The 26,984-nt window shown below is 36.7% G+C and overlaps 1 protein-coding gene across 9 annotated transcripts in view; it reads right to left on the bottom strand.

Annotated features, from left to right (window-relative positions):
- The window catches only part of LMBRD2 (LMBR1 domain containing 2), a 49,029-nt gene that overhangs the window by 19,671 nt on the left and 2,374 nt on the right, over positions 1-26,984 (bottom strand). For 8 of the 9 annotated variants that reach the window (XR_006702103.1, XR_006702102.1, XR_006702097.1 and 5 more), the window contains exons 2-11: positions 15,394-15,624; positions 15,044-15,141; positions 13,614-13,709; positions 10,388-10,555; positions 8,931-9,141; positions 6,075-6,149; positions 4,817-4,930; positions 4,266-4,449; positions 1,192-1,373; positions 460-593 (exon numbers count right to left, since the gene is read on the bottom strand). Coding sequence is in view for 6 of the 9 variants with exons in the window: in XM_045440067.1 (XP_045296023.1) it covers positions 460-593; positions 1,192-1,373; positions 4,266-4,449; positions 4,817-4,930; positions 6,075-6,149; positions 8,931-9,141; positions 10,388-10,555; positions 13,614-13,709; positions 15,044-15,141; positions 15,394-15,567 (1,436 nt within the window). In the remaining 3 variants the exon portion in view is untranslated. The remainder of the gene's footprint in view (positions 1-459; positions 594-1,191; positions 1,374-4,265; positions 4,450-4,816; positions 4,931-6,074; positions 6,150-8,930; positions 9,142-10,387; positions 10,556-13,613; positions 13,710-15,043; positions 15,142-15,393; positions 15,625-26,984) is intronic. The other variant, XM_045440101.1, reaches the window with a different exon arrangement.

Raw genomic sequence — 26,984 nt, 5'->3', positions numbered from 1 at the left:
ATAAATACCTAATATGACCAACTTACCAACAGGGACAAACAATAGCACAACCTAGCTATTACTAGCAATACTCTCTTAGCAAAGGATATTCCTGTTCATTTTAAGTCCTTCCCAATGCAGTTTGATGCCACTGAATCACCGAACACTCTAGGTCTGACTTAGCCTCTAAACTCTCAAATGGGCCTAGTATTTACCAACCTATTTATTGAATCTCTAACTTGTAAGTCCAGGTTGTCTTTCTTTTTGTTCCTAACCTAGTAAACCTCTTGTATTATAACCTTAAACTTCAAGCAGGATTTAGCTAGCAGTCAGCAAACATCTAATGCTTAAACGTAATCAATGAGCTCACATAAATGCAGGTGTTAGTGGAATGCTCAGAAACAATAAGAAAGAAAAGGGACATCCATAGACTACATGCAGTGGGGTCACTCCCTTGTATCTAAACACACTCCTACTTACATGCCACTGAAGAGAAGGCTGTAAGCATCAGTCTGGTGATGTGAAGCCAAGTAATAATAGTTAAAGACACGAATCCTGAACACAGTAGAATAAACACAGATACTCAGAAAGAAGATACTCAGGAAACAAGCAATCTGAAAAATGAAAACAAACAGAATCAGTTTAAGACTAACAGACTTAAGACTAACGGACCTTGGCACTTTATACACTCTCACAAGCATTATCCTTTATCTCCAGCTAACATTTATTGACATTCTAAAAATTTTAGAACACAGTTCAGGTTTTAAACACCTGTAACTGGTTTAAACACAGTAACAGGTTTTTTTTTTTAACCACCTAAGAAAATGAATTTATGAAAAAAATCTACGTCTTAACCAGTTCAATATCCTGTCCATAAGTTTCAAATCCACCTCCTGAAGTGAGCCCATTCTCCCGTGCCCTTGGCTACCCTTCCCGCGAAGACTGTACATTATGCAGCTTCACTGACATCAACAGGATCAAAGTATTCTCATAAAAGAATTCTGCACTATTTTGCACCTTGTCATCCCTCCTCAAACACAGTTTTTAGTTTTTATGGTCTGATAAATGGATGAAGCTCATTTTTGAAAGTCTGAATAACACTATGGGCAACTTCACTGCTTTCATTATTATTAGATTATATAAAGAAAAAACACAGTTGATGGCTAGACTATGAACTGACGTATGTTTATGACAGATGTAAAATAAACTGACCTCTATATAAATATAATTGTATGTTTTCTCAGCCAGCTGTATGAAGACTGCGAAGAGGGATAAGACAGGTGTAGTGCTAAAGAATGTGCATTCTGACCACACAACAATCACAGAGAAGATGGACAAAACCACAGCAAGTATCCTATAAAACCACGGTCTCAAAAGACATTCCCAGTACCATTCTGGAAGATAAAAGAAAAAAATTATTAGGAAAAATCATAAAAGAGTAAGATATTTATATTGTTTCAAAATATCTCCATACAGGATCCATAACTGCAAAGAAGAAAACAGTAATATCACAGTAGAGGAACCAGGCAGGTACCACGTTCACCAAATAATCACCAATGACAGGATAAACTGACATCATGTGCCTCCTGCTATGAAGCACTAAGAACACAATGTCATTGCTGCAGTATTCCCACCAAAAATGCAAAACCTGCATCCAACATGAGAAAATACCAGACTCAAATCCAGGGACACCTAATAAAAAACTGGCCTATAATCTCCGAAAACACCAATGTCAGAAGACACAAACAGAGACTGAGAAATTATTCCAGATGAATGGAAACTAGGGAGACGGGACACCTGAATACAATGCATGATCTGGGATTTTTTTTTTTACAAAGAATATTTTAGAACAATTCGCAAAATCTGAGTAAGGTGTACAAAAACAGCTCTGTATCAAAGTTCACTTCCTGATCTGGTCACTGTATTTGGTTAGTAAGAAAATGTCTTTATTTTTAGAAAACAGACACTGAAACATTTAGGAGCAAAGAGGCATCATGTCTGGAATTCAACTTTGAAAAGATTAAGGAAAAATACATATACAGAGAGAAAGATAAAGTAAATGAATCTGAGTAAAGTATATACAAAAATTCTTTGTACTATTCTGCTAACTTTTGGTTAAGTCTGACATTTTTTAACAACAACAACAAAAAAGACAGCTCACCGAATTGAAAAGGCTACGTTTTCACTTCATTCACTGAAGCGCTGAGCGAGCTCTGAGCTCAGACTCTAAATCTTTCAACCCTACTCTCAGCACAATTCCTGATGAATTCAATGTCCACACCAGTGATCCTTTTTTCAATATCCTAGGGTCTTTCACATCCTTGACCTCCTTTCCTCCGGTGATCTCATCCTCCACTCCACCTCAACTACTCATTCTCAGTCATCCCTAAACCTCTTACTGCCCTTCCTTCCTTATAATCTCATTAAGCATCCCTGTTTCCAAGCAATACCTTCACCTGATATCCAATTCCACTGACTGACTCTATCTGGACCAACCATCCATTCATTTTACCACCTTTATATTGCCACTTAATACCCTGGTATCCTGCTGCTTCCTTTATCAGCTCAGATTCCGTAGTCTTTGAGGATAATTATGCTCCAGCATCCCAATTTCTTTTCTCTCTTGCTTCCCTGTACTTGCTAAGCAAGACCACACCCTGGTTAGGATCCAACTCCCTGGCCACTCTGAGCCTGCACCCATGGAGCTGTACCCTTCAGGAGTGAGGCACCCAACTTTGCTGACTGGTCTCATTCCAAATTCCTCATCACCAACTTCAGGTGGATCCTGAGCACTGCCTGGCTGGCCTCCTATAATTCAATCTTCTCCCATGCCTTCACTCCTAAGCAACTATTTTGCACCTTCTCTCTTCAGATCTTCTCTTCAGATCTCCCAAATCTCTTACCCCATGCTTTACTCTCAGCATCTCACGGAGAAACTGGCAGAAGGGAACCTCCCCAAGTTCCTGCCACTACCTCTTCTCACCTGCTTAGGTACACCCGTGCCTTACCTCCTAATCTAAGGGCAATCTCTACAATGTTCACTATTTCCCATTTCATCTCTGCTACTCATGAACATCACCCCAGCCATGCTCTTCGCTCATTACATTTCCTCTAAGATATTGTTCCCAAATTACATGCTATAATTTATCTTGACCTTGCCATTCTCCTTCAGCTACTACCTCTTTACTCCATTTTATAAGGAAAACATTTTGAGAGTTTTGTATTCTCCTTGCCTCTAATTGCTCTCCTCCGGATTTCTTTTAAATTCAACTGGGCTTTTGTTTGTCTGTTTGTTTGTTTTTTACCTTTTTCTCTTTTCCACCCCACCTCACTTCTCTGAAGTCAACCTATTGGGAAATGTACTTTACACACACCTTTCCTCAAAACACCTCACTATCCTGCTTTTCTTCCTTCCTCACTGGGTTCCTCCATTAACCTGATGTCTACATTCTGGTATCTTCTTTATACCTTTCTGTGTACATAGTCTACTTTCTCACTCCGCAAGGCCAGGAATTTTTGTCATTACACTTATTGGTATATACCGAACACCCAACAACATACAGCATATATGTCTCAAGTATTTGTTGAATGAATGAAAACAAGTATTTCTTTCATTTAATTAGAAAAGATCTTTGTTGAAGTAGTTTTCTAACATATATTATGGCCATTATGTCTTCATACTCAAGACCAAACACGGCAAAAGGAATCAAATGAACATAATTGTTTATGTAAACAAATAAGCTAAATGGAAGCTTTAATATTGTGACACTTGGCATATTTTCATTAAGTTCTTCATATTAAATTTGATAACATTGAGAGAGTATCATAAATAATCATTAAAGAGAATGAAAAAATTCTGACTACTTATGTAGGTTTTATAAATAGACTAACAGATGTAAATAATCAAAGAGGACTTCTTAGGGGAATATTTTAGTAGTATGTCAAGACTAAAGAAGAGACCCAAGCTTGTGATATAAAATTGCTTAAAGTTCTAATTATTTTAAGTATATATTATGAATATATAATATACTTGATGTATTGCATATATTTTTGCATAGCATTTTGGTTATCTGTGAAGTAACAGTGGAAACTGATAGATTATATGTTGTATGACAAGTAAAACAGTTTTGGAGGGGGAAGTTTATCAGACACATAATAAATATTACCACATGGTATATGTCAAATAATACAAATACAATTCAACTCTGCACTGGGGAAAATATATACTTTCTTTCTCTAGAAAAATTATCATCATTGAATTCTGAAATTTATGTAAAATTACATACCAACTGTAGGATTATAAAAATATTGGAGAAATTTATTTTCTGGCTCTGGTGACTGAAAGGTGTGAACAAACTGACGAGTAGCACTAGTTTCATTTTTTGCTACATCTTCGAGATAAAATGCTTGTTCCAAAAGAATCTGCCATTGTACTTGAGTTCGACGGTGTCTCTGAACTGAATAAATCACCTAAAAAAGAGAATTTGGGTATATCTGTCAATGTTCTGATCCATTTCTATACATCCCTCCAGAGAGCATGTTTTGATTGTCATAATAATGGGGAAGTGTTAATGGCACGTGGCATTTACTGATTGGGGCCAAGAATGTTAATATTCTAGGACATATTTAACAATTAGGCTCAGTGAGTAATTTTCCCTCCCCAAATGCCAACAGTACCCCTGTTGAGAAACACAAAGTTAAAACACCTCAAAGAATGATACAAGGATCAAAGAAAGCTTCAAATACACATTTACTCGAAAATCGCTTTTTGTGGGCAGCAATTATAAATCTAATTAAAATCATCAGTAAGTAAAAAAGCTATTATTAATAAAGTCACCTGTTTATGTAGTTTTACCAGACTTTTTTCACTTGGGTAGGTATTATGCTTTTCATCAAAATCTTCATAATCATCCATGTTCCTACCCATTTTTTCCTGATACTCTGTAGGACACTAAAAGGGAAAAGTAGATATTTTTAAATCTCATGTGCAAAAAAGTAAAATTATATTTTTATTTAAAAATTTGCCACTCTTGGGCATATCTAATTTTCTCAAAAACATCTTCCTTTACTGGCATCTCTAGATATTTGGATTGTTAGTGGCTGACATTTCCTTGAAAATGTTCTAGAAGATGTATTAAGTGTCTTCTTACGTTGAGAGCTTACCTACATGAAGCAACTAGTATTTGAGAGGATTAGGCTATGCAGGCAACCTGACGGAACTGTCAATTATTTTCCTAGCTAAAAACAAAAAAGAATCGCAACAAACCCAAGACGTTGAATTTTTAAAAGGCCTTGTAGAGAAAAACAAACACGTAATTTGGAGCCATCTGCCCTATTATTTATTTATTACCTATCTGAATTTGGGCAAGTTACTTAACCTCCCTGAATAGGTCTCAAAAGGTAGCAATATAAAGAGAAAAGATTAGAGAACTGATTCTCATTACCATCAACTTAGCCAAAGGGAACACTAGCTAATATCAGTATAATAGATTTAAAATATAGAAAAAGAAATAGTTCAGTGGTTCTATGGTTGCAAAGACAACTATTGAGAAGTCCATTTTTAGAATAATCATTTTGGAAGTACATGAATACCCTAATTCAATACCAATGCATCAAAACCTTAATTTTATAGCTTCTTGTTAAATACCTGTGTTAAATATCTCATAGGGTCATTCACTTTACAATTTATTTCATATATCATGAAATGACATGGTAGAGGCAATTGAAAGAGATTATTAAGGCTCTAGTTTATTACGGGAGGTGCACCTTTAGTGACCACATTCAATGACACTTAGAAACTGTGAAGGTCCATCTCCACCACTGTGTCAGCAATCATTATCTATTACTTAACCTCTACATCCACATTTCAATGACAAATACTGCCAATAATTAAATGTCACACTTGTATTAACAAAAGAACAAATTCTAAGTATGGATTACTACTAATTTATGGTTAATATTTCCATGAAAATGGAAAGGAGATGGGAAGACCACAGTCACAGGCTGTTCTCACACTTTTCTGATGCTTTTATTATAATGTTACAGTCTACAAATTTATATTTCAAAAGAAAAAAGATGAGAATATGACAAATTACCTTTTTAAGTATCGTGTCAACGCATTTTCTCAATGGGTGGTTATACTTGATGCTTTCATTCACTTTACGAACCTCCTATAAAAAAAGTAAGAAGAATAAAAATATTTCATTTCTATACATCGTACATTTCAAATGAGACTGCCCTAAGTACTGTATGTGTTCTCATAAGTTTAATTTCAACCCAAGTTACTTAGCATATACATGAAGTTCTGTTCACCAAATAGAAGTTCTTAAGAACATAAGTAAAAATACAAAGTTATAGAATAGAAATATCTATACCCTCATGATTTTTACTATTTTTTAAGATTTACTCTCTTATCACTTGCCTCTTGGTACACAAAGGTGAATGAGCATTATAAAAAGGTCATGAAAGATCAGACAAATTTTGCAATGCTGTGTTCTTCCACCTTGCTCAGCAAGCTCAGTTATCTCATTATCTAAAGTACAGTGAAGAAACCAGAGGAAGAAGCAACAGGCAACAAGCGTCACAAAGCACCGGCTCCTTTCCAATGAGAGGGTTCCCTACAGCAGTCACAACTACTGACTCATTCCACATTCGTTATAAAGAGCACACTCTATGCCAGCACTGTGTTAAGCATAAGGTCACCATGATCCATGCTGAAGGGTGTGGTAGGCAGACATGATGTTACAGGTCTTTAAAGATGACAGGCTGGTGATGAGCTAATTTAATAACCAATTTAGTGAATATGGAAAGTATAAAGGGGTTAGTTAGGAAGGGTAATCTTTACAACCAGCAGATCCCAAAGAAGAACAATAATTTCTATACTAATGAAACTTTTAAAAAGTTGGAACCACTGCTCTAGGCAGAAGAAATGGCACGTTCAAAGGCTGGGAGGCAAGAGAACTGACCAGGACAATAAAAAGAATATTCTGATTGGAGAGTAGAGAATGGCCCCAAGGAATACAAAACTAGAGGCAAGGAAACCACCTGGCATACAAAGTTATGAAGATATATTTATATCTTATATGACAAAAAAAAATCATTTTCCCTAATATATATGTGCTATCACAAATCAAGAGAAAATTGGGAAGACACAAAAGCAATACAATTGGCCAATATACGTCTGGAAAGATAGTCAAGCTCACTAAAAACAATTACAAATTTTAAAAATGAGAACAGTTTTTGGAAAGTAATTTAGCAATAACCATCAAAACTTACAATATGCAGACTTTAGGAATAACCTGTACCAATAGACATTGCTCCTGTCAGCAGCTCAGCTTACTGAGGAAAACAGGTATTATTCAAATAGAAATGGTATGGAAACTGCTGTGTAATCTAGTGTGAGAGGCTTTCTGATAAACTGATTGTTCAAGCTGAGATAAAAGCCTGAGTAGGAGTAAGGTCAGCAAACCAAAGGAAGGGGCGAGAATACTCCAAACAGCGGAACAGCCAGTATAAAGGCCTCCACGCAGAAGTGCGTAAGGAGTTTCGAGGAACTGAAAGTAGTACATGTGATCGCAGGGAAAAGGACAGTCAGCGGCTGCCTGAGCAGCACTTGATCAGGCTAAAGAAAAGCAAAGCACTCCAGAAGGCCTTTATAACGGTTTGTTTGAGGTCAACAAGTGACCTAAATATAGCAGGGACAAGAGAAGACTTGGGTTTTTAAAAGGCTTGAATCATCATTACATTACAATTTTCTATTCCTAAACTGCCTTAAAGATTTGTTGACTTGTTAGCACAACTTTGAATATGAACTATATGTTATATGTAAAATATTGTATTCTTCCTTTAAATTCTTCAGCCATGTGACACAAAAATATGTACTGAAACAAGTTAACTACTGATATTTGCTATATCTGTTATAAATCTAAGGCTCCTTCAAAAGTTTGTAACTTTTGGGGCACCAGGGTGGCTCAGTTAAGCATCCAACTCTTGATTTTGCCTTAGGTCATGATCTCATGGTTTTGAGATCAAGCCCTGTGTGAGATTCTTTCTCTCCCTCTCCCTCTGCCCCTCCCTTGCTTGCACGTGTGTGCTCTCTCTCAAAAAAATAAAATAAAATAAAATAAAAATAAAATAACAAAGACGGCACCAATGCCAGTCCTAGTTTTCCACATCCTATTCCTCAGTAGAGAGTTCCTACTTAACAAACAACAACAAAATCTATCTTTCTTCAGTCATTGACAATTCCTCCTAGCAAAATCCAGATCTTGCATAATTAACTGGATTTATATTTCTTGAAGGAATATTGAGTAACTGGTAAAACCCATATTCCTCAAATCTGAAACAACTGAATTAGTACCAACCTTAAAGGGTAACAGTATCAAATTTAAATTATCTTTTAAAAATTATTTTCTTACTAAATACAAATTGTCAAGTTTTTTTCCAAAAATCTGAATTTTCAAATATAAACTTCCAAATATATCATAAATAAATACAAAAATTATCAAACATACATTATCTTCTTTTGAAACATGTAATAATAGCCAGCAGATGCCTGAGGAAATGTAACAGAATACTATCTGTGAATTTACTCCTACATTTTCAATCAATATATTCTACTGCAGTTCTTACTTTTTGTAGGGAATACATGCCAAAAAGCCAGTATTAGATTTTTCAATCACAACACTTTTAAGAGTAAAAGAAGGGCTCCGTAAGGTTACCCCAAGATGACAAGCATACCCTGCACTGTTGAATAATTGTTGCTGAATCTGTGGGTTAGAAGGTGGAGATGACACCTTATGAAGCTGGAATGGCCAACAGGAAGCCATCCTACCGGATGGGACATACTGAAGGATCGCACATCACCAAATTTTCCGTGTGAAACCCATTAACGTGCAAACAACAGCAACAAACCAATAGTGACTGACTGTTAGTTTAAACTTGCTTATTACCTCCATGACATCTTCTAAAGTCTCTTCTGCATCTGCTTTTTCTGTCATCAGTTTGGCTGCCTTAAAATATGTCTTCATAAGTAGATAACCTCTTTTTGCTCCATTCCAGTACGACCGAGGAATTTCTACCAAACCATATCCCAATAACAACACGAGGAGAAACAGGCCCCATGTATTTGCTGCAGCTATTCCAATTGTTTGAAGCTGGTTCCTGAGAAAGAGAAAACAGAAGCAGAGCTGTGAGAAAGAAATTTTTCCAACAATTTTATATATATATTTTTTTCCAAAAATATAAAATAAAACTAACTAGTGTTAAATGGTTTTTCAGGAAACAGCCCTACAAGATGGCTAGGATTTTACATGAAAAAAAGTATACCTTCCAATCCTCAGCTACTTTTTTAGCAACAGCAGATAATCTGTGCATTTTAAAAGGAAGTTAGAGCTTAACTGCAGAAATAGACTTTAACACAGGAAACACTGCTTCTATCATAGTTAAAATTAGAATCTAGGATAGTTCATGGTGAAAACTATATATATTTTTTCCCCCAAAAAAGATATTTTTCATTAGGTGCTTTCTTACTCAGTATTAACCAAGAGAAGCCTGAAAAAAATTTTAAAGTCTAAAAAATTTTATGTTGAGCCACACCTACACAAATCTCAGGAATGCAACAGTGAGAATTATCATTACTACTCTATTCCTAAATTTTTGAGATGTCTTCACATAACATTATATACATCACAAGTATAATACAGATTTCAATTTTATTATAATGTCTGAATCTAACATCAAAGAGAAATATGCTCTAAAGGTATAGTCAGAACAAAAGAAAAAATATTCAACAAGCTCCAAAGAAAAAGAAACCTAAGGGGCACCTGGGTGGCTCAATCAGTTAAGCACCTGATTTCGGCCCGGTCATGATCTCACGGTGCATGAGTTTGAGCCCCACATCAGGTCATGATCTCATGGTTCATGAGTTGGAGCCCCACATCAGGCTGTCTGCTGTTAGCACAGAGCCCACTTAGGATCCTGTCTCCCTCTCCCTCTCCCCTTCCCCTGCACATGCACTCTTGCTCTCTCTCAAAAATAAACATTAAAAAAAAAAAACAACTAGTTATTTTGTCATGTACAAAACTGTACACCTGAAACTAGTATTACACTGTATGTTAACTGGAATTAAAATAAAAACTGCAAAAAAATCATAAGCGTTAATACTTCTAACACATAGCTATTAGACAAATCATTAGTCCTTCATCTAATAGCTACATTTAATAGTTGTTTCATTTTTTTCTTCTTAGAAATATGCGTTATTCAGATTTCTTTTTGGGGAATCTATAAAACACATAACTCGGTATGTTTCTCAGTGAAATGTCTGTTTACCTGCCCATATGAGAGAAAAGTAAATTTTTAAAAATGCAAACATACATTAAAATAATATTAAGAAAACAACTTTTCTTACCATTCTAAGTGCAAATGTGGGTTTACAGCTACATATATTAAAAATGCTCCAAAAATCAGCAAATAGGTGCCATAATAGATTGCATTCTCAATCAGTGCAGTTTTGATCTTCCCAGTGATGGAAAACCCTCCTGATCTTGCATAGGACTGCATAAAAGGTAACAGAATCCTAGACGGTTGGAAAAACATGATTACAGAAACAATTGACATGCCTATTTATTCTCGAAATACCAGAATGATGTGAATCTCAATTTTAATGTGTAGTTCTTTTCATAAATATGATTTTGAGTATTGATACTGAACAAACTATAACAGATAACTGAATATTTTTGTAATATCAGGTTTTGGGGAGACCAAAGCACATTTCTGGGAGCAAAAGAGGCCACAATGACCAACAGCGAGTACAACGGTGTCACAAGTGACTTTAACGCCTTTATGAAGACTTTGGACTGCATTCAGACAACGAGGAATCTTTTTCTTTAACAGAAAGGAGATGTGATCAAATTTAAGTTTTCTAAAGACTGGTAAGTCTTCAGCAGGAAGAATGGACTGAAAGGAAACAAAACTGGGACTATGTGGGAGAGGGTAAGGGGTGGTGATATGGTAAGAAGCAGGAAGGGAGAAGTCTGGTTGTGAATACACTGATCGGAGGTACTTAGGACACATCCCAAAGAAGCTGCACTGGAAGTAGTTGGCTATCCAGCTTTAGAATTCGGGAGAAAGGATTAGAAATACAGATCGAGGAGTCATCACCATATCAGTGGTTCTGAAATAACACCAGTAGATGAGATTTGGAAGGGTGAATATGTAGAATGAGAAGGACAGAACTAAGGCTGACCCTGGGAAAGATCATCTTTTAAAGGAGAGGTAGAGAACTAACAGGAGGAGCCAGTAAAGGAGACTGAGACAGATCAGTAGATATGGAAGAAAACCAAGGAGCACGCGGAGGAAAAAACAGAAGAAAGCGTTTCAAAGTGGAGAGAGAAAACAATAATCAAATGCTGCCAAGAAGTCTAGTAAATTAGGAACCTGTGTGAGTGGAGAAGTGGAGCTAGAAAATAGAGTTCAATGGGGTGAGGAAAGAGTAAGCAATGAGGAAATGAAGACAGTAAAAGTAAATGTAGACAATTCATTTAAGAAATTTGGCTGGGTAGGATAAATTGCAGTATATTCATATAATGGAAGATTTTACATAAATGACAAAGCAGAGAATACTGACACGTACAATAAGACGCAGATGAATTTTCCAAATATGTGAGCAAAAAAAAAAAAGATGCAGAAAAATACATACCATATTAATTCCATGTTTATAAAGTTCAAAAACAGGTAAAATTAATCTATAGTGATGGAAGTCAGAATCATGGCTACCTTTGGGGAGGGTAGGACTGGGAGAGGGACATGAGGGAAGCTTCTAGACTTAGCATGAACATTGTTAACATTCTATAATATCATCTGAGTGCTGGTTATATGGGTGTACTCACTTTGAAAAAAGTCAAACTGAACACAATTTGTGCACTTTTCTGTACTAATTTATACTTCAATAAAAAAGTCTCCCCCACCCCGAGGGGCACCTGGGTGGCTCAGTCAGTTAAGCATCCCACTTCAGCTCAGGTCATGATGTCTCAGTTCGTGAGTTCAAGCCTCAAGTCAGGCTTTCTGCTGTCAAGGCATAGCCTGCTTTGGATCCTCTGTCTCCCTCTCTCTCGGTCCCTCCCCCACTTGCTCTCTCTCTCTCTCAAAAAAAAAAACGTCTCCCCCTCAAAATTAAGCCGTGATGAATAGATCAATGAGGTTAGAAGCTAGGAAGTTGGAAAGGGTTGCATTTGAGAGATCTGGCTTTTTTTCTTTTCTTCTTTTTAAAAGGATGAGAGAATTGTATATGCTTTGTTGAAACCGGAAGCTGAAAGTATAGGTAGCAAGAGCTGAAGGAGATGGGTCCATACTTCAGGAAGAGGGATTTCACTTTGTAATCACTTTGAGAGTGACTCTTCCATTCTTTGAGTGGAAGGGAAAAGGATGGGTAGGGAGGTGTGCTGGTGGGAAGCTGAAAGAGTACCATGTGAGGACTTCGATTTTCACTGTGAAGTAGAAAGTAAAGTGCTCTGAAAGGAGAAAAGGTGACTGATTCTAGGATGTAAAAGAGAGAGAAAGAGCCACAAAGGGAATAGTAGAGGTTTGAGGTCTGTAGTGATTAGAAGGATTCACTGTGGAGAACAAAGAGCGAGCAGACTAGAGACACATAGAAGTCTGTCGATGCTGGGAGCCTGGATGAGTCGGATGAACACGAATTTACAGGTGCAGTACCTGACTGTGCCGTGTGATTTCTCTCTTGCAATATTCACTAGCTTCAGTTTTAGAGCTTAGCTGCCTGCAGAATATCTAAAATGCTCAGTAGGCAGTGAATAATGTGAATTTGGAACCCAGCAGAAAGACAAAGCTACCGTGGGTAGAAAGAAACATTTGGAATGCGTCCGATTATGGTTACAACTAAAGCTATACAGGGAGGCTCAAGTAACAAGATGACCAAAGACGGAACCCTAGGGAATGCCAACATTCAGGAAATGGGCCACAGAAATAGAACCCATGAAGGAAATTCAGCAGGTTGGGCTAAGCAGATAGAAAGAAAACCAGGAGACAATGATGACCTTAGCAAGAGCAGTTTCATTTAAAACTGGGACTGGAGGAAGACTAAATGGAAGAAGGTCAAGAGAGAAGGCAGTAACTAGAAGGGAATGGTGACAAGGAAAATGTTTGGTTTCTGTATTCTATTTCTTGTTTGTTGGGGGTTTTTCGTTTCATTTCTTCTAAGATGGGAGAGAAGTGAATGAGCAGGAAAGGAGAATATACAGATTTAAGAAAAAAAAATTAACACTTGAATAAACCCTAAAAATGAAGGTTCACAAAGAAAGTATAATCTTTTTCTTTTTACTTCAGCCAAAATTTAAAAACTTTTTTTTTTTTTTTTTTTTTTTAATTTTTTTTTTTTCAACGTTTATTCATTTTTGGGACAGAGAGAGACAGAGCATGAACGGGGGAGGGGCAGAGAGAGAGGGAGACACAGAATCGGAAGCAGGCTCCAGGCTCTGAGCCATCAGCCCAGAGCCTGATGCGGGGCTCGAACTCACGGACCGCGAGATCGTGACCTGGCTGAAGTCGGACGCCTAACCGACTGCGCCACCCAGGCGCCCCTAAAATTTAAAAACTTTTTATCCTTCACTATCACTTACCATGTTAAAAATTGTGATGTCCAATATACTACCCTCCAGAAAATTGGCATGATTCCATCAGGAATGTAACTCCATGGCTTGAAACATGGATGTTGGCTGTTTAACAACAATTTATAGCCAATTAATAAATGATGACTACTTAAATAAGTTATATAATTAACTTGTGCATGGCAAAGTTCATTTACATTCAGATATTAAATTACTGACTCTAGCTTCCAAAACTTCACAGAAAACTTAAAATTCAAAGCAGACCGTCAAACTAAAAAAAAAAAGAAACAAAGGGAACAAAACAGTTTGTTCTAGAGAGGAATGCCACTTAAATTTTCAACTTTCAGTGTATTTTCAGTCCTTGAGTAAAAGAGGGCATAATGTTCACTTAACAGACTGATAATGTGAGTCTTTAAAAGTGAATGAATATGTCATGAAACTAAATCTCTGATTTGACTGCCTTTAAAACTGGTAACTGTCTTTAAAATACACACTCCATTTTGTGGGATTGGTTATTTTCTGGGGAGAGGGAACAGGGAGGTGAAAGAAATTAGGTGATTAACTCCTGGTAACTGGAGCCCTAACTGATTAGTCACTGTGGCACAGATCCCATGGACAGAGATGCCAGTATCTGTATATAATTCTGTTTGAATTTTCTGAACATATGTGTATCTTCCATTAATAGTCTTCCCTGACTATAAGGATACTGTTTAGTCTAGGAGCTTCCAACGATTCACAACTGCTGCTGATCTATATTCAATTTTTAATGTGCTTTAAAGGGAGTAACAGTTACATTTTAAATTTACCCTTATTCAGGTTAGATTAAAAAAATAATAAAAGCTGCATAAAGAAGCATGCAAACACTACTTAGAGCATTGGTAGAAGCTACACTCAACATGTATTAAACCTATTTACTTGGAAGTTTGATATGGATTTAACGTAACCTTTCGATAATTTGAACTTTATTCATTCTCGGTCTAAAACTATAATGGTTTCAAAGGATGCACAATATGAAAAGAACATCCTACATATAGAATAATCCCCTTATACAACCTTGTAAATCAGGCAAAAGAGAAAATGAAGGTTTTTTTTAGATTAGAGAGAGGCTGAGAAGAAAAAAAAGCCATTGGAAGTCACATTCTTAGTAAGAGGAAGAACCAGGGCTAAAAAAATCAGGTCTTCTCCAAGTTTCTGCTTAGCATCTACTGAAAGGCCTCGTGCACCAATAAATACGTAAAATTTATTTAAGCTTTACATTTAAATAGAATACAATGTAATTAAAAGTCTACTAGCAAAGGATGGGAGAGGCGTGGGGGATGAGTAGAAAAAGAAGATCAACTTTATAAATTTAAATTCCGAATGGTAAGAACAGACAATTGTAAAGTAATTTTTCCTCTACACTATTTAAAAAAAGAAAAAAAAAAACAAAAGGAAGAAAATACCTTGGAACTGGGGTAGCAGTTGCGTGGAATCCTGTAATGTTGCTGTTCTCGGTAGGGCTTGAGTTTGCGGCTGCATGCTTACACCGGTTGTATATTGTCTAAATCAATGAACACATGGTTTAAAAATGAAAATCAGAAGGTTACAGAGTTACGGGATACTGGGGGGTATCAACCTAACCACCAGTGACCTTCCTGGTTATGTTTTTTAATGATCAAATTCACAAAGATTTAAATACAAAAAGTTAAGCATGACCTTATATAATTTAGCTGTTTTAAGAACTAACATATCTCAAATATGCTGTATGATTACAATTGCCTTTCAAATTGCAAAACTCAGTTTCACCTCTTACCGTACTAACATCCAGAGGCAGTATGAAGACGATAAGAAAGCAGAGATACCAAGCTAGCAGTGTTCCAATAATTACAAGTCTATGCTGTTTCTTAAAGTCTCCATATCGATGAAGTAGGAATAATGCCAGAAAAAAGACAAAAACAATCTCGAGTCCCAAAGCTGCACCACTCATTATTGAATGTTCACTCTGACTAACCAAAAGTCATTCATGAGCAGGTCTGGATCATATCTGTAAAGTGGAAAAGAAAAAAAAAGTAGCATTAACATAAATAACCACTTGGAAATTTCCTAAATATTTGTTTATTGACGTGTTAATAAATTCTTTGGAAAATTGTCAGGCTTTACATTGAACTACAAATAGAAGGAAAAAGGGTATGCCTGGGTGTGTCAGTCGGTTGAGTGTCCCACTTCGGCTCAGGTCATGATCTCACAGTTCGTGAGGTCAAGCCTGGAATCAGGTTCGCTGCTGTCAGCACAGAGCCTGCTTTGGATCCTGTCCCACCACCACCTTTCCTCCCCTACTCCACCCCCACTTGCAGTCTCTCTCTCTCTCAAAAATAAATAAAACATCAAAAAAAAAAAAAAAAAAGAAATAGAAGGAAAAGGATAATTCCTATTCTCAAATACATACCTAATTTTTGAAAACAGATCTTAAAATCTTTTTTTTTTTTTTTTCAACGTTTTATTTATTTTTGGGACAGAGAGAGACACAGCATGAACGGGGGAGGGGCAGAGAGAGAGGGAGACACAGAATCAGAAACAGGCTCCAGGCTCTGAGCCATCAGCCCAGAGCCCGACGCGGGGCTTGAACTCACGGACCGCGAGATCGTGACCTGGCTGAAGTCGGACGCTTAACCGACTGCGCCACCCAGGCGCCCCTGGATCTTAAAATCTTGACATAAATTGTATCTTCAGGAAAAAAGTTATCTTAATGAAAATTATACTACTTCTAAAAATATTGCAAAATAAGAATACTGAACGTGAACTGTTTCAAAAGTATCATTTGGAGTTTGTTCCTTACAGTTATAAGCCCCAACAGAAGTTTTATACAAATACACAATTGACTAGATCCTAAGTAATCAGACGTTTCGTAAAATAAAGTTTTCCACAGTCCATTACTTAAAATGTTCCAAAAGAGGGAAAAACAGCAAGAAAAAGACCATTTGAAAACATTTCCTTTGTTTGAAATAGTTTGTTTTTTTTGTGTGTGCTAATCTTGTCTTAACAACTTTAATGACTTGAAATTCTTACTTATTTACTGCTTCACAAAACACAGTACTTGATACTTAAACAACTTAGGTTTGAGCAGTGTGGGTCCACTTACACATGGATTTTTTTTTTTTTGATAAATACAGTACTTTAAATATATGTCCTCTTCTTTATGACTTTCTTAATAACATTTTCTTTTCTGTAGCTTAGTTTATTATGAGTATATAATATGCATACAATATATGTTGAATCATTATGTCATACACCTGAAACTAATATAATGCTGTATGCTAATTATCTTCAATAAAAAATACTCACACTATAAAATAAACGTCAAGTTCATCCAGTAAAACACACACATAGACATACACACAAAATATCTATTAATCGGCTGTTTACATTACAGGTAAGGCTTCTAATCAACAGTAGGCTATAAACAGTTACGTTTCCAGGGAGTCAAAACTTATACACAGATTTTCGACTGTACAGGGTTTGGCACCCCTGACCCTTGCAAATGTATACTTACCACTTTTCCATTTACCTATATAAATCTTATTTTCTTTAAAGAAAGTTACCTATTTTATATGTAGAAAAATTTACCAATGATTATTGAATAAAATCATACACTTGAGAATTGTTTTTAATTTTTAAATTTTATTTAAACCCAAGGTAGTTAACATATAGTGTAATAATGATTTCAGGAGTAGAATTTAATGATTCATCGCTTATACAAAACACCCAGTGTTCATCCCAGCAAGTGTCCTCTTTAAAGCCTATCACCCATTTAGCCCATCCCCCCACCCAAAACCCCTCCAGCAACCCTCAGTTTGTTCTCTGTATTTAAAAGTGTCTTATGGGGCGCCTGGGTGGCGCAGTCGGTTAAGGGTCCGACTTCAGCCAGGTCACGATCTCGCGGTCCGTGAGTTCGAGCCCCGCGTCGGGCTCTGGGCTGATGGCTCAGAGCCTGGAGCCTGTTTCCGATTCTGTGTCTCCCTCTCTCTCTGCCCCTCCCCCGTTCATGCTCTGTCTCTCTCTGTCCCAAAAATAAACAAACGTTGAAAAAAAAAAAATTAAAAAAAAAAAAAGTTTAAAAGTGTCTTATGGTTTGCCTCTCTCTCTTATCTTATTTTTTCCTTCCCTTCTCCTATGTTCATCTGTTTTGTTTCTTAAATTCCACATATGAGAGAAAAATCATATGATATTTATCTTTCTCTGACTCACTTATTTCACTTAGCATAGTACACTTTAGTTCTATCCACATTGTTCCAAATGGCAAGATTTCATTCTTTCTGATTGCGAAGTAATATTCCAGAGTGTGTGTGTGTGTGTGTGTGTGTGTTTGCGTGTGTGTATCACATCTTCTTTATCCCAAAACCAGCAGAAGAAGGGACATAATAAAGATTAGAGCAGAAACCAAGGATATCAAAATTTTAAAAAAAGAAAGAAAAAAAACACAGCAGAACAGATCAACGAAACCACGAGCTGGTTCTTTGAAAGAATTAACAAAATCGATACACCCCTAGCCAGTTTGATCAAAAAGGATAGGATCCAGATAAAATCACAAATGAAAGAGGAGATCACAACCAACACCAAAGAAATACAAACAACAATATGAGAATATTATGAACAATTATATGCCAACATAGTGGTCAATCTGGAAGAAATTCCCAGAAATACATAAACTACCAAAACTGAAACAGGAAGAAATAGGAAATTTGAATAGACCCATAACCAGTAAAGAAATTGAATCAGTAATCAAAAATCTCAAGAGTCCAGGGCCAAATGGCTTTCCAGGGGAATTCTACCAAACATTTAAAGAAAAGTTAACACCTATTCTTTTGAAGCTGTTCCAAAAAAAATAGAAATGGGAAGAAAACTTCCAAACTCATTCTATGAGGCCAGCATCACCCTGATTCCAAAACCAGACAAAGACCCCACTAAAAAGGAGAATACAGACCAAATTCCCTGATGGAACATGGATGCAAAAATTATCAACAAGGTACTAGCAAACTGAATCCAACAATACGTTAAAAGAATTATTCATCATGATTAAATGCGATTTATTCCTGGATGTAGGGCTGGTTCAATACCGGCAAATCAATCAACATGATACATCACATTAATAAAAGAAAGGATAAGAACCACATGATCCTCTCAGTAGATGCAGAAAAAGCATTTAACAAAATACAACATCCTTTCTTGATAAAAACTCTCAAGAAAGTAGGGATAGAAGGATCATACCTTAAGATCATAAAGGCCACCTATGAAAGACCCACAGCTAATATCATCCTCAATGGGGAAAAACAGAGCTTTCTGCCTAAGGTCAAGAACACAACAGGGATGTCCACTCTCACCCATTGTTCAACATATGTTGGAAGTTCTAGCCTCAGCAATCAGACAACTAAAAGAAATAAAATGCATTCAAATCGGGAAGGAAGAAGTCAAACTTTTAATCTTCCCAGGTGACATGACACTCTATGTGGAAAACCCAAGAGTCCACCAAAAAACTGCTAGAACGGATATGTGAATTCAGCAAAGTCACAGGATATGAAAATCAACATACAGAAATCTGTGGCATTTCTATATACCAATAAAGAAGCAGCAGAAATAGAAATCAAGGACTCGGTCCCATTTATAATTGCACCGAAAACCATAAAGTACCCAGGAACAAACTTAACCAAAGAGGTTAAAAAATCTATAGAAAGTTGGGGCGCCTGGGTGGCTCAGTCAGTTAAGCGTCCGACTTCGGCTCAGGTCATGATCTCGTGGTTCGTGAGTTCAAACCCTGCGTCGGGCTCTGTGCTGACGGCTCAGAGCCTGGAGCCTGTTTCAGATTCTGTGTCTCCCTCTCTCTCTCTGACCCTCACCTGTTCATGCTCTGTCTCTCTCTGTCTCAAAAATAAATGTTAAAAAAAAAAATAAGAAAATAGAAAGCTTATGAAAGAAACTGAAGACACAAAGAAATAAAAAACACTCCATGCTCATGGAAAAACATTCCATGCTCATGGATTGGAAGAACAAATATTGTTAAAATGCTGATACTACCTGAAGCAATCTACACATTCAATGCAATCCCTATCAAAATAACACCAGCATTCTTCACAGAGCTAGAACAAACAATTCTGAAATTTGTATGGAACCAGAAAAGACCCCAAATAGCCAAAATAATGTTAAAAAAGAAAACCAAAGTTGGAGACATGACAATTCCAGACTTCAAGTTATATTACAAACCTGTAATCATCAACACTTGAAAATATTCTTAATTATAAATGCTGATAATACAGACACCAGCAAATGGTTTATTTTTTTCTCTCTCTATGCTTTTAAAATAATTTACCTTTACTAACTAAATGCAGCATGTTCGATTCACCTTTGTAAAATCAATTTTAGGCATTTTTGTTGGGTCCATGGACTAACTACACTATTCCAAGTAATAAATATCTTAATAGTGAATCAAGATTGTGATACAAAGGGGCGTCTGTGGCTACATCAGTTGGGTGTCTGACTTCGGCTCAGGTCATGATCTCAGGGTCCATGAGTTGGAGCTCTGCATCTGACTCTGTGTTGACAGCTTGGAGCCTAGAGCCTGCTTCAGATTCTGTGTGTCTCTCTCTCTCTCTGACCCTTCCTTTGTGTATTTCAACTAAACATTCCTTTGTGTACTTCAACCAGTATTTTCATATTTTTTAAATATCTCAAATTGACCCTCTTTCATCACTCTATCACCATATCCTGCAATATCTTTCTTCAAAGCACTTATCCACCTGATATAATGTATATTTATATTTATTTTCTCCCTGTAGCCCTTTTCCTCCATCCCCACTTCCCAGACTTTATGAGAGCAGAGACTTGACTATTCAGTACTATATCCCATGTCTCTAATATAGTATTCAGCATACAGTAGATATTCAAAGAGTATTTGTTGAATGAATGAATAAGTGAACAAAAACATTACATTTCAGTATATACATAATTTTTATTAACGCTGACTATAAAGGCAACATAAAACTCTTGTTATGTTCTTCAAAACCGATTTTACAAATACTTATCACAACTCAAAGACTTACTATATCTCTGCCACTACTAACTACTACTCAAAATTTCAAATTTCATTTTCTATGAGAAAAACTTATACCATCACAATAAGAGTAGGTCAAATCTTATTTGTAATTCAAGAATAGATTAAATGGATAACTCCATGCAGAATGTGCTGATGAAAGCCATTACCATCTTCAAGATCCAGCTTTTAAACAAACATAACTCAATGTGAATTTAAATGTAACATAGTTACTATCTGAAAATCCCTTTATGGTTTGACTGAGATATTTACTTTCCAGAAATTGTCCAGTCCAAGGAATGTGGTAGTCATAGAAAAAAGACTGAATATCAGAGATTACCAAGGAAATGCTAAAGTATGGCAGAAGCAAATGATAGATTATTGAAGTATAAGAAATGATATTAAGATTATCTAGTAACATTTGAAAATTACCATAACATTAATGGAAAAACTCAATTCACACATTTTTTTAAATTTTTAAAAAAAATTTTTTTTTTCAACGTTTATTTTTTTTGGGGACAGAGAGAGACAGAGCATGACCGGGGGAGGGGCAGAGAGAGAGGGAGACACAGAATCAGAAACAGGCTCCAGGCTCTGAGCCATCAGCCCAGAGCCCGACGCGGGGCTCGAACTCACGGACCGCAAGATCGTGACCTGGCTGAAGTCGGACGCTTAACCGACTGCGCCACCCAGGCGCCCCTAACACATTTTACATTTATTATAATATGCATGAAAAACACTTAAGACATTGGGGCGCCAGAGGGGGCTCAGTCGGTTAAGCGACCAACTTCAGCTCAGGTCATGATCTCACAGTTTGTGGGTTCGAGGTCCGCCTGGGGCTCTGTGCTGACAGCTCCGAGCCTGGAGCCTGCTTTGGATTCTGTGTCTCCCTCCCTCTCTCTGCCCCTCTCCTGCTTGTACTCTCTCTCCCAAAAATAGACATTAAAAAAAATTTTTTAAAGAAAACACTAAAAGAAAAATGAATTATAAGATTGTTGGCATAGGCAAAAAACAAAATCAGTTATAAACTTACCACAAGCTACTAATATTTTTTTACAGTAGCTGTCAATTTTTCAGTCTGATTCGATTGCACTTTAAAAATCTTATAGATGAATAAAGAGAACTATGGATCCCTTATTCTAGTAATAAAGAAATGGTTTGGTTCGATCTCTTCCATTCTCGGTGTATTAGTCTCCTATTCCTGCTATAAACAATTCCTATAAACTCAGAGGCTTAAAACAACACCCTTATATCATAGTTTCTGTGGGTCAGATGTCCAGGCACAAGTTGGCTCAGCTGAATTCTCAAGATCAAAAGCAAGGTGTCAGCAGGTCTGTGTTCCTCTCTGGAGACTCTGGGGGAAGAATGTACTTCTAAGTTCATCCAGGCTGTTGACATAATTCAGTTTGTTATAGTTTTAGAGCTGAGATCGCCATTTCCTTATTGGCCGTCAGCTGGCATTTACCCTTAGCTCCAGAGGCCTCTTTCAGTCTTTGCATGTGGCCCTGTGTACCTCAGAGACAGCAATGGTTTGTCAAATCCTCTCAGGAATCTTGGACTTTCTCTTCCACTCTCGGGAGGAGAAAACTCTGCTTTCAAGGGCTTATCTGATCTCACTGGGACAATGTGGATAATCTAGTCATATTTACTGGTTCCAAGGATTAAGGCATACATATCCTTTAGGGTCTATTATTCTGTTTACCACACCGTCCATTCTGTTCAACCTGAACTCCTTTTGTCTTGTTATGGCACAAGGTTAGGCCTAAGGGCCCCATTAAACTGGAGATGAAAATTGGGGTTTCCCTAATCTTAGGTGAGAAAATAATAGTTTCAAAGTATAACTTTGACCTGTACCTAAATTCAAGTGAGGAATTATTTTTTTCAGTCTAGAATGACAGCACTTTTCAAGGTTCTTTACGAATCCCTATATCCTGTTTTGGTTATTTCAGCTCAATAATTTTGTGTTCAAAGCTAGAGGCACACCTTATTCCCCATCTGATCTAGTTATCTGTATGTTCAATTAATAAAGTAACTGTCAATTAAAATCTAATAAAAATATAGATTAGACAACTCAGGTTTGGTTTAGTAAAAAAAACCTCATAACCAAGGAGTACAGCAATTTGGCGATATGTATCAGATACCTTTAGAAAGGTACATATCCTTTGTCCTAGCAATCCCTCTTCAAATAACCTAAAGAAAACCCAAAACGTGAACAAAAATTGATCTACGATATTATCTTTCATGGCAGCATTATTTAAACATGAAAACATAGCAACAACTTAAATGTTTGTACTAAATAGTCTAGGAAGTCTCAAAAGCGTCCACCAGTCTCATCGCTGTCCACTGCCCTTTTGAAAAAAGCAGCCAAGGGTTTCATAAATCACTAATCCTGCAAACCTGTCCGTACTGATGGGAGCAGGGATCTGTGCATGAGTCAAAGACTACAGAACAGCAACACTCCACTACAGGCTGTGATTCAAAGAGGCCACCAGATTCCCCAGTCTGGAAGAAAGGTGAGATCCACAGGGGCACTTTAGAGATGGCAAAGGGACAGGGGTGGGGTCCGAGGAAGTGCACATAAGAAACACACGGACAAATATACATCAAAATGCTAACAGTGGCTGTCCTAAAATGATAAAGACATGATTTCTATTTTCTTCTTTGTGCTTTTGTGTTATGTGTTTTTAATTTCAAATAAAGTATTATTTTGTAATTTTAACATTAGTTAAAAATCAGTGTAGTAATATGAAGGTAAAACACACAGCAAATAGAAAATGAAAAATTCTGCTGTGGTGCTGGGTGTCTAAAGTTACAGCTATTTTAAAGTACAAATGGTTTATTGTACTGTGATAAACCTGGGTTCCAAATCCCAACTCAATTTAATAATTGCATAACTTTATACAATTTAAGCTATTAAGTGAGGATAAATAATCACCTCATGCAGGTTGCTATGAAGATCAAAGGAGATACAAAAGTGAAACACCAAATAGGAGTTCGAGGCCCAGAACAGATCCTCAATAAATGCTATTTGCTAATCTCCACCTCCTTTACATCATGTGCTTCTAGAAGATAACCAGTTGCTTCAACAGTCTCAAAGCATAGCTTTATACCATATAGTCTCCTCCCCCACCAAAATATGGATACCAAATGCTTTTTGCTTCTCATTCTCTGTGGTTACCACAGCCTGAGTCCACCCTCATTCCTATAAAACAAAAAATGATTTTTGCTCCAAGAAATTGCTCCCCTTGCCTCTCTTGACTAATTGGGATTACCTCCATAGGTCTACAAAGTAGCCCAAACACCCCTTCACCTGTCTGTTGTGAAGGGACAGAACCATGTCAAGGTGTATAAGACATGGCAATGTCATGTAGAAAGACAATGCCATTCTCCTAGGAACATGATCAAAGTGGAGGTAGATAAAAATGGATCATCTGCTGACCTGCAACCATGTACAGCTGTGCAAAAATATACTCCAAGGACAAAAGAGGAAATGTGCCTCCACCCACAAAAGTGGTCCTTCTAGTAGTATTCTTCAAATATTAAAATAACATGTTTAGGCTAAATGACAAAAATGAGTGAAGAATATGCAAAAATTTGGAGGCAAATCAAAATTCAGTTCCATGTGATTAGAAATTGAACAGGAGATTTAAAGCTGTCACAGGGTGGCATGAACACCAACAGCAGCAAAAGTAGATTTTACTCAAAATCAAAACGCCAATTCATTCAATCAAATTTTAGTACTTGAAATCCAGACATAGTCTCCCTTTCAAAATACCAGTTCTAAAGTCTTAAACATTTAAAATCCAAGTCAGTCTTTGAACAAGTATCAAGATCTCATACAATCCCTTTCAAACGCCTTTCATAATTAGCTTGTTATTGTTACTGACTTGGGGTGCTGTTTCCCAAGCACTTTATGGCTGATAGGTTTTTTAGGCTAAATTTAAGTGGAAAATTTACAGGTTAAGAAAATTTTGGAATTTGAAGCATCCTAAATATTTTCAAAAAGAAAGAGAAAGAAAAGGAAAAGAGAAGAAGGGAAGATGGCAGGAAAGATTTGTAGTAGCAACTGAACACAAATATTTTGTCCAAACCTAAGGTTCCAAAACTGAGTGAAAGATTTCTAGCTAGAACCTAGTGATTCATCAGGCTCAGATTGTGTAAATTTAAATGTGTCCTTATTCAGATATGTAAAATAATAAAAACTAGGAGGCAACTCAACATCTTAATAATGAAAAATTGAAAGTATCAGAACTAGAGGGAGTGATGAAAGTCAACAATTCTCTACCACCAATAAAAAATTAAATCTTTGAAATATAACCATTATTCCATGTTTAAAGATTTCAGGGAGATGTACAGGGAGAATTCAGTTTAGGATATACCACAAGAGAATGTGGCTCCTACTCTAACAATAAAAACAGTTGTAATATTTTTTGAAGTCATTTTCAAAAAATGAGCTAAGTTGCCAAATCAACCAGGTAAGCTGAATTCCAAAGTGTGACAAGCCCTTCTGAAGAAAGACAGATACGTACAAAGTGCTTAACTTTTGGTAAGGCATGGGAGAGAGAGAGTGAGTGAGTAACCATGTAAGCAGGTAAGAAGAAAACAATTGGAATTGTAATGGATTCTTAAAGATTTCAGGTAAAGAGATTGTAAGACTTATTTTGGTAATTAAAGAATAATCCTTAGAATCCTTTAAAAAACAAAAGTTTATGTAGTTTTGAGAGAAAACATAAACAGGGGAGGAGCAGAGAGAGAGGGGGACAGAGAATCCCAAGCAGGCTCTGGGCTGACAGCAAGGAGCCGTGTGCAAGCTCGAACCCACTAACTGCGACACCATGACCCAAGCCAAAGTCGGAGGCTCAACCAACCGAGCCACCCCGGTGACCCCTTAGAATCCTTCTTACTAAAGTAATTAAAAAACAACAACAACAACAACTATAGCTAACATTGAGTATGAGTTTACTGGATTCCAAGCATTATGCTAGCACTTAACATACTTTATCAAATTAGACCTCACAACCTCATAAGAAAGGACTATAAATATCCTTATTTATAGAACAGAAAAGGGTACATAGAGTAAGTAGTTTGTCCACATTCCCAGTCAGTGAGTGGCAAAGCTGGGATTCAAACCTACACATTCTAACTACAACATGGATACTACAGAGTCTCTTTGAATCCAGACATACTTAATGCAATTTAAATTGTTTAAATGCTTTCTTTTGCTCCATTTCATAGTAAACAAGAAACATTCTATTAATTGTTCCTTTACATGTATCAAGATAGAATGCTAGAAAAGTCATGTCTAATATAGAATTAACTGGGGCGCCTGGGTGGCGCAGTCGGTTAAGGGTCCGACTTCAGCCAGGTCACGATCTCGCGGTCCGTGAGTTCGAGCCCCGCGTCGGGCTCTGGGCTGATGGCTCAGAGTCTGGAGCCTGTTTCTGATTCTGTGTCTCCCTCTCTCTCTGCCCCTCCCCCGTTCATGCTCTGTCTCTCTCTGTCCCAAAAATAAATAAACGTTGAAGAAAAAAAAAAAAAAAAAAGAATTAACTAAGAATTTTTACCTTCAGGTAAGACTGCTATTACTTAAGACTGTTAATCTACAGGAGGAAGGTAGAAAAGAAAACAGAGCAAATCAGAAAATCAGAATAGGGAAAGAACCCTTTTGTTCTTGCCCCAATCTGTCCATCACAGAAAACATCAAACTACAGAGATCGAAAGACCTACTTTAAAATTAATGGAGGGAAAAGGATCCTTTTGAAATCTGATGGCAGGTAGAAACTTCTTGCTATGTAATTGTTGTTAGTCTTTTGTTCCCTTAAGCTAAATAACATAAAAAAATTAAAGAAATCTTTAAGATTTCATGCTATGATGGAACTAAGAAAAAAGCACATCACTCTTCTATTTAAATACAATCTCTTGTCATATTTCATTTTCAAAAAGAACACTAATATATTACTGAACATATATACATATTTATTTATTTATTTAATCTATCTATCTATCTATCTATCTATCTATCTATCTATCTTATTGTCAAGTGTAGTTTCCAGTCCTTTTTGGCCTCTCCTGTGCCTTCATAATATTGACTATCCTGTCCCTTTTACATAAACACTTTCCCAATTTACAAAGTTACTTTGTATTTTTTTTTTTTTTTTTTTTTGAGAGAGTGGGGAATGCACAGAGAGGGGACAGACGGGTGAGAGACAAAGAGAGAGAGAGAGAGAGAGACAGAGACAGAGAGAGAGAGAGAGGGAGAGAGAGAGAGAGAGAGAGAGAGAGAATATCTTAAGCAGGCTCCATGCCCAGGGCTGACTGAGCCT

This window comes from Leopardus geoffroyi, chromosome A1, assembly GCF_018350155.1.
Source record: "Leopardus geoffroyi isolate Oge1 chromosome A1, O.geoffroyi_Oge1_pat1.0, whole genome shotgun sequence".
Taxonomy (NCBI): domain Eukaryota; kingdom Metazoa; phylum Chordata; class Mammalia; order Carnivora; family Felidae; genus Leopardus; species Leopardus geoffroyi.
The sequence above is the reverse complement of the archived record's forward strand: the minus strand, read 5'-3'. Positions and strand labels throughout refer to the sequence as shown.